General features: G+C 42.4%; 1 protein-coding gene across 1 annotated transcript in view; it reads right to left on the bottom strand.

The window, feature by feature from the left end:
- Positions 1 to 15954, bottom strand: part of rpn2 (ribophorin II) — a 24590-nt gene extending 8636 nt beyond the window's left edge. The window contains exons 1-14 of the mRNA XM_060910497.1: positions 15887 to 15954; positions 15055 to 15242; positions 14862 to 14957; positions 14600 to 14775; positions 12676 to 12751; positions 12367 to 12501; positions 11088 to 11264; positions 9364 to 9482; positions 9095 to 9200; positions 6104 to 6195; positions 5892 to 6006; positions 3596 to 3790; positions 3425 to 3511; positions 3170 to 3265 (exon numbers count right to left, since the gene is read on the bottom strand). Coding sequence (XP_060766480.1) covers positions 3170 to 3265; positions 3425 to 3511; positions 3596 to 3790; positions 5892 to 6006; positions 6104 to 6195; positions 9095 to 9200; positions 9364 to 9482; positions 11088 to 11264; positions 12367 to 12501; positions 12676 to 12751; positions 14600 to 14775; positions 14862 to 14957; positions 15055 to 15242; positions 15887 to 15899 — 1671 coding nt within the window. The 5' untranslated portion in view covers positions 15900 to 15954. The remainder of the gene's footprint in view (positions 1 to 3169; positions 3266 to 3424; positions 3512 to 3595; positions 3791 to 5891; positions 6007 to 6103; positions 6196 to 9094; positions 9201 to 9363; positions 9483 to 11087; positions 11265 to 12366; positions 12502 to 12675; positions 12752 to 14599; positions 14776 to 14861; positions 14958 to 15054; positions 15243 to 15886) is intronic.

Here is a 15954-nt window from a genome sequence, read left to right as displayed (position 1 = left end):
GCCCTCAGGTTCACAACTCATTCAACTTGCGAGCCAGCTGAGAACCAGTTTGCTTTTCCATAGCTCGTGGTGCTAAGGGAAGCCACGTCATTATGTCGCTGTATACGTCAGTTACATCGCTACGTTTGCATAAACCTTAGCGTGAATATCGAAGCAAAAACAACACGGAAGAAGAAGCAGCAGCAACAACAACAATAATAAATGACTTCGCGTTTGTACAGCTGCTGCTTCTCGTCGCTTAAAAATGGCGATCTTTCACGGTCTTGTTATTGTTGTTGGTTTTAACAACTCCGCCCCCCCGCTGACGTAAGCGGTTCTTTCCTCTGGCCCAGCAGAGAGTTGGTGCTAGCCTGGAACCGGTTTTTCTGGCCCCAGAGCCAGTTCTTTGTCAGTGGAAACAGAAAACCCGATTCCAAACTAAGCACTGGCCCCGAACCAGCCCTGGAACTGCTTTGGTGGAAAAGGGGCATAGGTGGAAGAAAATTCTAACGTCACAAAAACCAGATCTAAAACATGAAAGACTGGTTGTGTGATTGTGTACAAATAGATTTAATAAGAAATCAGAGCTTTCTTTTTACAGACTGCTAAAAGATAAAGAGAAGCAAATGGAGGCAGTACAAAAACGTTTTAAGAAAAAGCCTATTTGTTATTAACTTTCATTTTTATAAAAGGAACATTTTAGTGAATATTCCTGTTAACTAAGTGATTATATTTTACTCTAATATTTACAAACAGTTAAGAAAATGAAACAAAAGGTTTTTTTTTATTATTTAGCAAAAGGAATATTTGAGTTGATAAAGAATAAGAAAATAAACATTCCAATTTTTTAAATAAAATTTTTCTTCATTTAAAATTTTTCAAAAAAAAAAATGTCATGGGAAAACTACAACCCCGATTCCAAAAAAGTTGGGACAAAGTACAAATTGTAAATAAAAACGGAATGCAATAATTTGCAAATCTCAAAAACTGACATTGTATTCACAATAGAACACAGACAACATATCAAATGTCGAAAGTGAGACATTTTGAAATTTCATGCCAAATATTGGCTCATTTGAAATTTCATGACAGCAACACATCTCAAAAAAGTTGGGACAGGGGCAATAAGAGGCTGGAAAAGTTAAAGGTACAAAAAAGGAACAGCTGGAGGACCAAATTGCAACTCATTAGGTCAATTGGCAATAGGTCATTAACATGACTGGGTATAAAAAGAGCATCTTGGAGTGGCAGCGGCTCTCAGAAGTAAAGATGGGAAGAGGATCACCAATCCCCCTAATTCTGCGCCGACAAATAGTGGAGCAATATCAGAAAGGAGTTCGACAGTGTAAAATTGCAAAGAGTTTGAACATATCATCATCTACAGTGCATAATATCATCAAAAGATTCAGAGACTCTGGAAGAATCTCTGTGTGTAAGGGTCAAGGCCGGAAAACCATACTGGGTGCCCGTGATCTTCGGGCCCTTAGACGGCACTGCATCACATACAGGCATGCTTCTGTATTGGAAATCACAAAATGGGCTCAGGAATATTTCCAGAGAACATTATCTGTGAACACAATTCACCGTGCCATCCGCTGTTGCCAGCTAAAACTCTATAGTTCAAAGAAGAAGCCGTATCTAAACATGATCCAGAAGCGCAGACGTCTTCTCTGGGCCAAGGCTCATTTAAAATGGACTGTGGCAAAGTGGAAAACTGTTCTGTGGTCAGACGAATCAAAATTTGAAGTTCTTTATGGAAATCAGGGACGCCGTGTCATTCGGACTAAAGAGGAGAAGGACGACCCAAGTTATCAGCGCTCAGTTCAGAAGCCTGCATCTCTGATGGTATGGGGTTGCATTAGTGCGTGTGGCATGGGCAGCTTACACATCTGGAAAGACACCATCAATGCTGAAAGGTATATCCAGGTTCTAGAGCAACATATGCTCCCATCCAGACGACGTCTCTTTCAGGGAAGACCTTGCATTTTCCAACATGACAATGCCAAACCACATACTGCATCAATTACAGCATCATGGCTGCGTAGAAGAAGGGTCCGGGTACTGAACTGGCCAGCCTGCAGTCCAGATCTTTCACCCATAGAAAACATTTGGCGCATCATAAAACGGAAGATACGACAAAAAAGACCTAAGACAGTTGAGCAACTAGAATCCTACATTAGACAAGAATGGGTTAACATTCCTATCCCTAAACTTGAGCAACTTGTCTCCTCAGTCCCCAGACGTTTACAGACTGTTGTAAAGAGAAAAGGGGATGTCTCACAGTGGGAAACATGGCCTTGTCCCAACTTTTTTGAGGTGTTGTTGTCATGAAATTTAAAATCACCTAATTTTTCTCTTTAAATGATACATTTTCTCAGTTTAAACATTTGATATGTCATCTATGTTCTATTCTGAATAAAATATGGAATTTTGAAACTTCCACATCATTGCATTCCGTTTTTATTTACAATTTGTACTTTGTCCCAACTTTTTTGTAATCGGGGTTGTAAGTCGTAAACCAAATATCATGAATTCAAATTGAATCATGAATCGGGTGAATTGTTACAGGTCTACTTTCCATCCATCCATCTACCTATCTATCATGTGTGAACATCACAAACACTTTGAAACACGTTTACTCCAAACCTCACTTAACATGGAAGTCTAGGGAACGGGATGTTGAAATTTGCGGACAATTTTTGATTTTTTTTCCCCATTGTTTTGAAACAGAAATGTTTTGTAAAACGTTAGTGTAGTGTATTCTTCAGCAATTTTACATGAAGCTTTCTAAAATGTGCAGAACTTATGCTTTCAGAGATATTTCTAGAAGGAAGAATCTGTAGTTATGTTGATTCCATTTTCTGCGTTGGAAAGTTGGATAAAACTGATCTTAATGAGATTTCCTCACATCATCTCATCCTAACTCGTTTACTGTTACAGTTAAAGTAATCATCAGTTTTCCCCCCCAAGTGGCCCACTCTTGGCCTTAGGGCACGACTGTAGGCAGAATCTAATATCTAGCACTCAATTAAACTCGTTAGAATCTAAAGATTAGTTACTGCAAGAATTCTAAATCACCCTTTCATTATTAATAAGTAAACAGGGTTTCTCAAGACGCGCTGAAACTCATCTGTGGTAATCACACATGCACGCAAGGAATATTTCATGATTAACAGAGAAAGGTTAATACCAGGATGAGCAGCAGCAGGAAGGGGGAGAGGACAAGTGCGGTGAAGGTGTTGGACAGGACAGTAGGAGGTCTTTTCTCTGGCTCACGAAACATATGCTGGACGTACAAACAGAGAGAGAGAAATAACATTCAGTATTCAGTCATCACCACAGCACTTGAACAGCAGCCAAAATAAAGTCCTTCACTCAATGTCATGACCATCCATTTTCAATGACTTTGCTCTTGTAACAGCGTTATGATGTAATAACAACCAACCTGAATCTCTGGTTTGGGAACATACAGGTTCTTTGCCTGAACCGTAGAGGGAGCCTCTTCATCGAGGAACTTGAGAACAACGTCCGCCTTTGAAGGAATGAAAGCGTTAGATCACAGACAACTTGTCAAATCCACTGAGCTCCACTCTGTTAGTCTACACTGTTCCCGTACCACGTTCCATAAAACTGGGTTCTCCAGCGTGGCGTCTCCCACCATCAGGTACAGCGTGTAGGTTCCTGAGATGGAGTCGAACTCGGTCTTTCTCTCAGCTGTGTCCAGCTCAAACTTGTACAGGTTCTTGCTGTCTGGCTCGGCCACAAACACCACCTCCTGCCCGGTCTTCTGGTTATGCAGCCTGACGAAGGTCTGAGAGCAGGAGGAAATCAGACAGCGGGGATTACAGCCGATTCCAGATTATTTATGGAACATCGGGTTTAAGCGATTTGACTGACTGGGAAATTCGTACGTGCTAATGTTTCCTGTCGCTGAGAAAATGACCCCAGGAGTGAAGATCAGTGAAGTGGACGCCTGATTTATTAAATCATCAAAATTAAACTACTCCAAATACAATAAACATACAGCCCCTCTTTTATTCCTGAAGGAAATACACAAAGAAAGAAATGGGAGGGAGAGAGAGAAACAAAGAGAAATGGGAGAAAGAAAGAAAGAAATGGGAGGGAGGGAGAGAGAGAGAGAGAGAGAGAGAGAGAAAGAGGAAAAGAAATGGGAGGGAGGGGGAGGGAGAAAAAGAAAGAAAGAAATGGGAGGGAGGGAGAGAGAGAGAGAGAAAGAGGAAAAGAAATGGGAGGGAGGGGGAGGGAGAGAAAGAAAGAAAGAAAGAAAGAAAGAAAGAAAGAAAGAAAGAGGAGGGAGAAAGAAAAAGAACAAAAAAGAAAGGGGAGGGAGGAAGAGAGAAAGAGAGAAAGAGAGAAAGAAAGAAAGAAAGAAAGAAAGAAAGAAAGAAAGAAAGGGAGGGAGGGAGGGAAAGAGGAAAAGAAATAGGAGGGAGAAAGAAAAAGAAAGAAAGAAAGAAAGAAAGAAAGAAATGGGAGGGAGGGAGGGAGGGAGAAAGAGGAAAAGAAATGGGAGGGAGGGAGAAAAAGAAAGAAAGAAAGAAAGAAAGAAAGAAAGAAAGAAAGAAAGAAATGGGAGGGAGGGAGGGAGAGAGAAAGAGGAAAAGAAATGGGAGGGAGGGAGAAAAAGAAAGAAAGAAAGAAAGAAAGAAAGAAAGAAAGAAAGAAAGAAAGAAAGAAAGAAAGAAAGAAAGAAAGAAAGGGGAGGGAGAAAGAAAAAGAACAAAGAAAAGAAATGGGAGGGAGGAAGAGAGAAAGAGAAAAAGGGGAGGGAGAAAAAGAAAGAAAGAAAGAAAGAAAGGGGAGGGAGAAAGAAAGAACAAATAAAAGAAAGGGGAGGGAGAAAAAGAAAGAAATGGGAGAGAGAGAAAGAGAAATGGGAGGGAGAGAAAGAAAGAAAGAAAGAAAGAAAGAAAGAAAGAAAGAAAGAAAGAAAGAAAGAAAGAAAGAAAGAAAGAAATGGGAGGGAGAGAGAGAGAAATGGGAGAAAGAAAGAAAAAAGAAAAGAAATGGGAGAGAGGGAGAGAGAGAAAAAAAGGAAAGAAAGAAAGAAAGAAAGAAAGAAAGAAAGAAAGAAAGAACAAAGAAAAGAAATGGGAGGGAGGAAGAGAGAAAGAAAGGGGAGGGAGAAAAAAAAGAAAGGGGAGGGAGGGAGAAAGAAAGAACAAAGAAAAGAAATGGGAGGGAGGAAGAGAGAAAGAGAAAGAAAGGGGAGGGAGAAAAAGAAAGAAAGAAAGAAATGGGAGAGAGAGAAAGAGAAATGGGAGAAAGAAAAAAGAAAAGAAATGGGAGGGAGAGAAAGAAAGAAAGAAAGAAAGAAAGAAAGAAAGAAAGAAAGAAAGAAAGAAAGAAAGAAAGAAAGAAAGAAATGGGAGAGAGAGAAAGAAAGAAAGAAAGAAAGAAAGAAATGGGAGGGAAAGAAAGAAAGAAAGGAGGCAGGGCTTCCAGGGTGTCAATCTCCACAAGTTCAGAACACCTGCGCAAACGTTAATCATTTTCGATTCAGATGGTGATCGGTTCAGCTCCCATTTTTAATGGATGCAAAATAAGACGACTGTCCATTTTGTGCACTTGAGTGATAACAGCATGTTCCGATACCCCGACACAAACACATACGTTCTGGCAGTGATAAAAAGAAAGAAGGAAAAATGGACAGAAACCCCCCTGAGGAGACGAAGAGTAGCGAGTGAGTGACACCGAGCACCTGCACCGTGTGAGAGAGAGATTTTAAAGCAGAGGCACCTCCTCATGGTGATTGCTCACATGATGGTGGGCCATGTTAGTTTTTTCCCTCCTGTTTACAAAACCCTGGATGTTCCAGAGACCCCAGTTTATCCTCTCAGCAGATTTTTTTTTTTTTTTAAATACCACCAGTGTTAAACTGGAAGCCATACCTGGTGAGGCGTGAGCTCCACTCCAGTGGCTTCATCCACCAGTTGGAAAGTCATAGCGAAGTTCTGGTGGCTGTCGGCCAAGAAGGAGGTCTTGGCTTTGTTTGGGTATTCCACTCTAAGGGACAGAAAGGAAGGGAAAAAACCCTTAATATCTCGAAATAAATGAAAAGGTGATGATTGTATTCAATGCTTGCGATGGAGGAGGATCTCACCGAGTGGTTTTAGCGCCGATGCTCTGGTCCTTGTCGACCACAGATAAGTCCATGTTGTTGATGGCCACCCTGGTGGAGACTTTTACCTTGAGCTAACGGAGGGGGAAATAATTAAGTGGAAGGGGACGACGACCCACACAACATTTAATTTGAGAAACCAGAAAAACCCGACATGGTTAAAGCGAAAGGGCTTTGTGTGGTGAACTGAATGACGTGACGGCATATTGTTCAGGGTTCAGAAGCCTATAAAAGACGAGACTGACCTCTGACCACCTGCTTTGTCCTTACGGTGACAGAACAGGCAAAACTGTTGCTTTTTAAAAGCATCATTGAAGAATGAGTCACCAGTCATTTAGACAATTAAGAGTCAAAGCTTCGGGGAGAAAATTGCCAACCTCTTAAAATAAACACCCCCCTCACACACACACACACACCCAGAAGAGCTCGTCTTGCATGGTTACACTGCAATTGACAGGGTTTCTGCACGCTTGAACAAGTTCAATTTAAGACTTTTTAAGACCGTAACAGGTTAAATTTAAGACTTATGCCGCACAAAAAAAATCAAGAAAATTGGGAGAGCCTGTATTACTTTCAAAATAACAAAATTTATTATCATTCACCAACGAACTCATTACATCCCCAGGGTGCGCGCTTGCATTAATGAGGAACTAAGTTGCAGTGGAGCCAAAGACATCCCGCAAATCACTTGAGGATGAGGCATTCGATTCCGTACGGTTTGTGTGTTGTAGCGTTACAGTTCGCACGGAGTTGGCTGATACACCGTCTCGAGATGTGCTTGGACCTGACAACGGTGAACAAAATTGAGTGATGCCATGTGATTGTTGCAGACTTTTATGGGCAGCCTGGTGCTTCTCTGCTTTCGCGTGTGATTCCAGTGCCTTTACACCCAGGGTGCCGAGTTTGTGTGTTCTTTTGCACAATGTGCAGTACACCTCAAATGGATTGTTTGGTACTAGGGATGGTGAAAACTAAAAAAAATCTTGACCGACCACCGAGCCTCATTAGCCGGTTAAAGTCGGTTAACCTATGAGTTTAAACAGGGATGCAAACGGCACGCCTTTTTCACAGCTCGTGCAGATCCGATTTTTTTTTTGAGGAGGGGGGGGCGTTGGAGTGTCTGAATAATTTCATCAGAGTAAATTCTGTATTAAAATTACTCCATAAGCAAATGCTGTTACAGTCCGTGAAAAAGTCGGCATCTGCGCCTTTAGTTTGTGTGGAGAGATATGATCTGCAATAACATGCATTGCTGGCTACAGACCGAAACATACTTTCAGAATGCACTGGCCAAGGCAGGACTAAACTCCATGTGCCTTCTAATAATAATTAAAAAAAACAGAATAGTAATTTGTAAGCTAAAAAGCCTGTGTCTACACTTTTTTCTTTCGCCGAGTGGCAGCGGGAGGGCGGGACATGACTGAATGGGTGTTTCTGATTTGTCAGCTGTCGTCCTTACACCGCATGGCACGCCCCAAGCGTTTACAACACAGAATTCCAGGTTCTCCGCTCCAAAATCGGCAGCTTCAAAATGATTGATTTTTTTTTTTTTTTTCACCGACAACCAAAAAAAAATTAACCGGTTGACGTTGATTCGGTCAACCGGTCATCGGTTAACATCCCTATTTGGTACACGTTTTAACCAGTCTACGAAATCATTGCGTTCAAGCCAGCAGTCGTTAAACTTGCATTTGCCCATTTTGCAACAAACCGTGACAATCTCCCTCGCTTCTTTTAGGCTCTACTGTCTAAATGCGCGCGTACCATGCCCTGTGCATCACCATGCCAATCGGGCTAGACGCCGGATTCCACTGTGTCTCATTTGTAGTTTGCAGCGTAGCCTACTGATACGAAGTAGGCCTAGCCTATGACTAATTATGAATATCACCAACGCATTTAACAAAAAAAAAACAAATTGGGTAAATGGATAGCCTAGTAAACTAGACCCACCCGCCTAGCGGCCAAAAATATTTTTGCCTACGAATGGGTCTAGCCTCGCACCATATAAACAAAACACCCCAGGCATCAAATCGTGCCCACCAATCACAACGCAAGGTTTTTGTTTGGATTCTTTGGGCGGGCTTTTGCAGGAGTGACGACAAAGCTGCGCGACGCCGGAGAAAGCACAACAGGAAAGATGGCTACGGCTAGTGAACAGCGCTCGTTTGACTCCGCTTTGGAATCAGTTTTAGAAGAATTAGACTTGGAGTTTTCGTTGAAACATGAGCAGGAAGAGGCTCTCCACTCATTCCTTTTCAAGAAGGACGTTTTCGCTGTTTTGCCGACCGGCTATGGCAAAAGTCTGATCTACCAGCTGGCTCCGCTCGTAGCCAAAAGGATGGGGCTAGTTTGTGCAGTACGAAGAATTAATAAACAGCTTTGAAACATTACTTTTTGATTGTTTCTTATTTTCCCGTTATTTTAAATTTAAGGGAAATTATTTCACCAAACACCACTAAATAAAAACTCTCAAAAACAGTTTAAGCAAACACTTGAAAAACACTTGAAAAAAAAATGTTAAGTATGTGGTACAGACTCCAAACTTGTGGTCATTATCTCCAAACTTCTTAATATCTAGAACCTGTTAATTAATTAATACGCATTTTGAAAAATTATTTATTTCAAGGCCTCCCCCACTGCTTTCTGTCGCTCTGACTACGTCACAGTTGCGCTGATTGGTCAGAGCGTTGGCCTATACGCACAGAGACCGTTTGAAAGACAGCGGGTTGTTCCTCCCACACCCTTCGGAAATGTCTACGAGCGAGGCCAGACTAAATATTCACATTTAGTCTGGCTTGCCAGGCTAGTAAATGGACGCAAGGATTTAAGACTTCACAAAATTACATTTAAGACCTACAATGCAAAATATGCTCGTATTTTAGACTTTTTAAGGCCTTAAATTAGGATTATCAAATTTTAGATTTTTTAAGACTCCGCAGAAACCCTGAATTGAGTTTACTGAAATCCACTTACGTCAATTTGGTTGCCCACCAGACGGCTGTCTCTGGTGACTGCCACGGAGAACTGGTAGTAACCGCTAGCAGGCTGGCCGGCCATGAAGTTCAGCTCAAAAATATCACTTGAAAAAAAAAAATCAGAAATTTTCAGAAGCAAAACTACAAACACTTTGAATGTTGCCATGGAAACCAGAAACATATACTCAATGTCGAATAAATCAGTAATTTCCTGGAACAAACTCTACAACTAACATGTCAGACAGAACGCGCATGTCAGGAACGTACTCGTGTAGGGTGAAGGGGGTCTGACTCAGGACTACAGCGTTGGAGGACACAGAGGTGGCCGATTCCACCAGCACGTTAGCCGAGCTCAGAGGCTGGCACAGGACATCAGTCACCTGGAGCTGTAAAAAAAAAAAAAAAACACACACATTCACAAAAAAACCCAACAAAAATTAAAATCTTGATTAGGCAAACAGTGTACAGTAATCCTCACCAACACAGTACAGACAGTGCATTATATTTAACATTTTACAAAACAAAAGTGCATTTTAAGTGAACGTGAATCATGACGCACTCCATCAGCTAGGGATGGACAAAATAACTGCATTCACTCGCTGATTTTCTTCACGGTTTAATTTTCATGGATGCAAACGACGCGCCTTTTGGCGGATGCTGCCTTTTTCACGGCTGTCTGGGGGACTTGTGTGAATCGCGCAGATCCGATGAGTTGTTTTTTTTTGGGGGGGGGGGCATTGGAGTATCTGATTATAATTTCATCAAAGTAAATTCTGTATTAAAATTACGAAATAAGCAAATGCCGTTACAGTCCATGAAACACAGGAAGTATGAGAAGAAAACAGTAAATCAGAAAGCTGCGCACGTAAAGCCAACTACGTAACTTGCGTAACTTACGTTGGACTGATGGAAATCCTTGCGCGTGCAGCGAAGTGCAGCCAGCAGCAGATAATGGCGCGCAACCAATTGGCTTTACGTGTGCAGCTTTCTGATTTACTGTTTTCTTCTCATACTTCCTGTGTTTCATGGACTGTAACGGCATTTGCTTATTTCGTAATTTTAATACAGAATTTACTCTGATGAAATTATAAATCAGACACTCCAACACCCCCCCCCAAAAAAAAAAAAAACTCATCGGATCTGTGCGATTCACAAAAGTCCCCCAGACAGCTGTGAAAAAGGCGGCATCCGCCAAAAGGCGCGTCGTTTGCATCTATGAATTTTCCATCTGCCAGGACACTGACTGTTCTAGCATGTGGACAGGCTCTTGATGAACAAACTCACTGGACTTACAGCTACAGTCCCAGTTTTACATTTATAAAACCTTCACTCTTCTGAAAAACATGTCCATGAGATTTTTGAAGTGTATCTGTGGAGCCTGGGTTTCGGTCGGCGTTCCAGTTCGTCCCTAAGATGCTCAGTCAGGGTTGTGCAAGTTGCCCAAGTTCTTCCACGCCAAACTTGGCAAACCATGTCTTCATGGAGCTCGCTTTACACACTGCCATAATGGAACAAGGTTTGGGCCTTGTAGTTCCGGTGAAGGGAAATTATAACGCTACAACGTACAAAGACGTTCTGGACAATTCTGAGCTTTGAACTTGGTCCTTGTTGCATATGGGTTTGATGGTCAGCTGTCCGTATACTTTTGATCAGTTTTTTGTTCACAGATGGTTCAGGTGGATGATGATCAACAGCGAGGAGGTTTTTTGCTCCCCCCAAAAAAAATTCCCTCATCCAACACCTAGAGCCAGAACTCAACCTATTCCCGACTGAACCTCCCAGAGAAGATTTTCATTCAATATCGTTCATTTAAATGCAACACGACTGGTTCCGGCTGATTCTACGTTTTTCACAGATGCACAGCACCTCGAAGCTGCGAAGAGGACTACCCTTTTCTGATGCCTAACCAAAAAGAAAAAAAAAAATCCTCAAAATATACAGAAAAGCTCAGGATGTCTTCGTCCAGCGTGTGTGTGTGTGTACGCACATACCTGCAGCAGAGGCTGGCTGTGTGAGACAGCCGCAGAGCCCAGAGCGTTAACGATGACCGGTTTGTGGAAACGGTTGTTGGCGAGAGCGGCGGCGGCGCTGGCTACGCTGAACGCCTCAGACAGAGAGTCCCACGACTTCTTAGTGAAGATCGAGTTCACCAACTGGATCACCTGATCCTGAGAAAGCACCACAAAGCAACATTTAGCTCCACATCCAGGTGATAACAGACTACAATATCACAGCGCTGCTGAATTCTCAAATCTGATTGGTCAGAAATTTTCTAGTAGTCCAGCTACAAGTCAGGTTTATACCGACGCTTGATACTGATCCAATACGTTATCATTTCTGGAGTAACAACAAGGAAATGCTTACAGCTGCTAGAACACAAGAGATGGCAGGAACTAACTTCTCACAGACGTTCTATAAAATTAACGATGTGTGATCAAGATCATCACCGCTGGTGCAGTATGAGGAATAAAGTCCTCAGGATGTGCGCTTATAGAAAAATAGTCAACTTCAAGAAAGTAACAGCGTCTCCGCTTTATTGATTAATTTCCCTAACGGCACACTCCCAAGCGCTTTAGTCCTCATTTAACTCCTACAGTTTTTTTTTTCTCGTTTCCGGTTGAGAGTACGTCGTGCGCGTTCTGCCTGCCGCTTCTCACCAGAGCTTTTTTTTTAAATTTATTTTTCTATTTTTTTCCTGTGTGTTTGTGTAGTTTGATGTTTGAGTGTTTTGTCCGCCGGTTGTGGTGTAGCTCCGGACCCAGTTTTGGGTGTCGGTTCCCTCCAGGCCTTGGTTCGCCGTGGGCGATGCCTGCGCTCCCAGCTGTGGACTGCAGTGAGCTCGTTGCTCATTTTACATCGTGGTTGTCCAGCGCTCTGCGCTTTAACGCTTGGCGTGAAGTTCCGAGCGATGTTGCTCGGTGGTGTCGCGGCGGCTGTGCAGGCGGTTTGGGACACACCGGCGCTTTGCATGGCGGAGCTTCTCTGCTCGCTTTGTGGATCCACGGCGTGGTGTTCGAGCGATGTTGCTGACAGCGTCACGGCGGCGGTGCTGGAGATGTGGGACTCGTTTTCGTGCGCCTTTTGGTGGGACTGTGGCTGCTACACCACGGGAATTACATCCTGACCCCTACTTGGTGGACTTATTTTTTATTTTTAATTATTTTTTCTTTCCTTCTTTATAATTGTAAAGCATCCTTGGGTTTTTTGAAAGGCGCTATATAAATTTAACAACTTATTATTACAGACACGCAACGCAGTGAGGAGTCTGACCTCTTTCAGCGGAGGCTCCACGTTCATGTAATCAGACAAAGCGTACGCTGCAGACACGAACAGTGCAGTGGCTTCCAGACCTTCCTCGAACTGTAAATACACGCCCCCCAGGTCATCCAGCCGAGCAGCCAGATCCTGCATGTGATGCACAACACGGTCAGAAAAATAAAAGCACGCATTTTGGTAAGATAATCAAAGAAAACCTTCAGTGTTCATGTATTGATTTATTTTTTAAAAAAATAAGAGACTGCAGGTTGAATTTCTATTTGTGCTACAGCGCCACCTAAAGCCTGACTCGAATCATCTCACCTCGATTTCCTCCAGGATGTCTCCGAGTTCGGTCTGTTGAGAGAGACGGGAGGCGGCCTGCAGAGCCTGCATGATGCTACGTACGCACAACAAACACAAGATAGAAATTTATTTACAGGACGCGTTTTGAATTCAGAGTCAAAAATGACGGCCCTGCATTCACGTGTATGTTGCACTGAACTGAAATTTATATCGGATTATTACGCCCTAACAAAACTGAAATAATATCCAGACACATCAATGAGGCACCAGAATAAATCCTCTCATCTCAAGCCGCTTTATCCTGTTCTACAGAGTCACAGGCAAGCTGGAGCCTATCCCAGCTGACTACGGGTGAAAGGCGGGGTACACCCTGGACAAGTCGCCAGGTCATCACAGGGCTGACACATAGACACAGACAACCATTCACACTCACATTCACACCTACGGTCAATTTAGAGTCACCAGTTAACCTAACCTGCATGTCTTTGGACTGTGGGGGAAACCGGAGCACCCGGAGGAAACCCACGCGGACACGGGGAGAACATGCAAACTCCACACAGAAAGGCCCTCGCCGGCCACGGGGCTCGAACCCGGACTTTCTTGTTGTGAGGCGACAGCGCTAACCACTACACCACCGTGCCGCCTGTTAAATTAAATCTTTATTATAAAAATCTAATGTCCAGTCCACTGCTTCTCAATGTGGAGCTACAAAACACACTGATGATAATCTGAAAATATTATATTATGAAAAATTGGCATATCAGCATTATATTATTAATACATAAAACAAGCCAAAGGGCGGCACGGGGGTGTAGTGGTTAGTTAGCGCTGTCGCCTCACAGCAAGAAGGTTCTGGGTTCGAACCCAGCAGCCGACGAGGGCCTTTCTGTGTGGAGTTTACAGGTTCTCACCATGTCTGCGTGGGTTTCCTCCCACAGTCCAAAGATATGCAGGTTAGGTTAATTGGTGGCTCTAAATTGACCGTGAGTGTGAATGGTTGTGTCTCTGTGTGCGTCAGCCCTGCGATGAACCGGCGACTTGTCCAGGGTGTACTCCGCCTCTCGCCCATGGTCAACTGGAATAGGCTCCAGCTTGCCCCCCGCGACCCCGCACGGGATAAGCGGTTACAGATAAAACAAAAACAAAACAAAATCCCTTTAGTGCTCATGTAATGTAATGTAAATGTAATGTAATGTAACACGCACTTTGTCCACTAGAGGGCAGCAAAAGTAGAGAACTGGAACCCGTGTGTAACTATTTTAATCATCTAAGAAGAGTTTAATTTTACATTTAGCTGGACTTGTAGGCAGGGCAATTTGTGGCTTAACACTTTTGAGTTTATTACAGCAAATAAACTGGGGTTCTACGTCCAGTTCTATAAAATTCCTTGCTTACACAAAGGTGACTAACATGACCGAGTTGTGACAACAGTCATCATTTAAACCATGTAGTTTACAAACCATTCATTTACAAGACAATTCAGTGTGGTCATGTTTTGCTTTTAGTTGTGCGTCAGGTTGCCACTTTTGTTTAGAGTCACAGATTCAGAACAGATGCCTGTTTCAAACCTGATTATGGGAAGAATAAATTGAAACTTTTTTTTTGTAAACAAGCCATAATGTTCATAGTTTACTAATCAGACCAGAGAGGGGTAGTGAATGTTTGGAAAAAAAAAAAAATCATCTGAAAAAACTCTTAACTTTATGACAAAGTCTCTAGCATGATGAACTACCTTCAGCTAAAATGTGTACGATTGGATAAACTAAAACCGAGCACCTGCTACAAAAACCACACTGATGGTTGAGAAAACTAAACCCGCTGAACTATAGACACCAGGAAGACTGAATTCGCTTTTTGGGTCGTTCTTCTAGACAATAAAGTTGATATTTTACATTTCACCTCCGACCGTCAATACCCAAGAACAAGACAATCATTTACTCACGCCACGACATTGTCCTCCTTTGCGATGCGTGCTTTAAGCGCACTGAGCACCTCTTGTGATGCCAAAGGGAGTCCCAGAGAGCTGAGCGCACCCACGGCATGGTGGATCTGCGAGATGGTTGAGTCCTCACTTACAACGGCATGGAGCAAATCCCGAGTTTCGTTCGAAACAAGGATCTGTCAAAGATCAAATTTAAAAACACATGCAAAAGTTATCCATTTCTTCATTATACAAGAAATGACTTTTTATTTTATATTCGTACCTCACAAGTGGAAAGCACTCGACTGGCCTCAGCAGCATAAAACAGAGATTCAATGCTTGAAGTATCCAGGTTTGACGTAATGAAATTGCAAGCATCCTGCAGATATAAAAGAAGTATAAACTGTTAACAGATGTAACAAGCAAGCGTGTTTGTATGGAAGTAAGATATCGCTGTGATATTTATTCAAGCTCACATCCGAGTCAGGCACGGACGCTCCCAACTTGCTCAGGCCAACGATCGAGAAGTACGCTGACTTCAGGTCTGTGAACGGCTGCTCCAGAACACTCCGAAGTCTGTCCACATCCGAAGCGGTCAGGTGGTGGGTTGGGTTGAGTGCTAAGGCTCCAAGAGCCAGGATGGAGACCACAATGCTGACCAAACCTTTCAATAGACATATACATTAATATTAATACATTCTTTAGAAAACCTAAAAGTAAAGCCTGAGAATAATACTGCACATGCATTTGTTTTTGACATGCATTGTATTCACTACTGATGAAAGAAATAACACATACTGTCTCAGGAAGAGTTTAATGCAGAGCTCTGTCCCAAATACCTCACTATCTCTCACCTAAGTGCACTAAATATGGTATAAAATGGCGACTTTTAAACCCTAATTAGTGCACTGTGTGTTCATTTGGAATGCAGCAGCTGTATTTACTTTAGCTACCCTGATTATATACCATGCTGACAGAATAATAAGTATAAATATAGAAATGTTGAAGAAATATTACAGCTTGGAGTTCATTAAGGCTTTTAAAGCTCTGAAAAAATATTTATAAGTAAGCAGACATATTTAGTTAGTTAGCTAGCTAGCTAGCTAGCTAGTCAACTAGCATGTTAGCATTATGCAAAATGCCATTGATAGAATTGACAGAATTGAATTTCTTCAAAGACCCGCGACAAAAAAAAAAATAAACGTTTCATGCAAATTATAGGACAAAAGAGCGTTTTACTATTCATAAGAAACAGTTACACAAATAATATTTCTGAAAATTGAATTTCATCTCAGTTAAATGACTTACGGAGGAGCGCCATGTCGCCGTATGCAGCGTCACCAAAAGCGCTCGCGAGACTTCCGGAACAGTCAGAC

Source organism: Neoarius graeffei, chromosome 26 (assembly GCF_027579695.1).
Source record: "Neoarius graeffei isolate fNeoGra1 chromosome 26, fNeoGra1.pri, whole genome shotgun sequence".
Classification (NCBI taxonomy): Eukaryota; Metazoa; Chordata; class Actinopteri; order Siluriformes; family Ariidae; genus Neoarius; species Neoarius graeffei.
The sequence above is the reverse complement of the archived record's forward strand: the minus strand, read 5'-3'. Positions and strand labels throughout refer to the sequence as shown.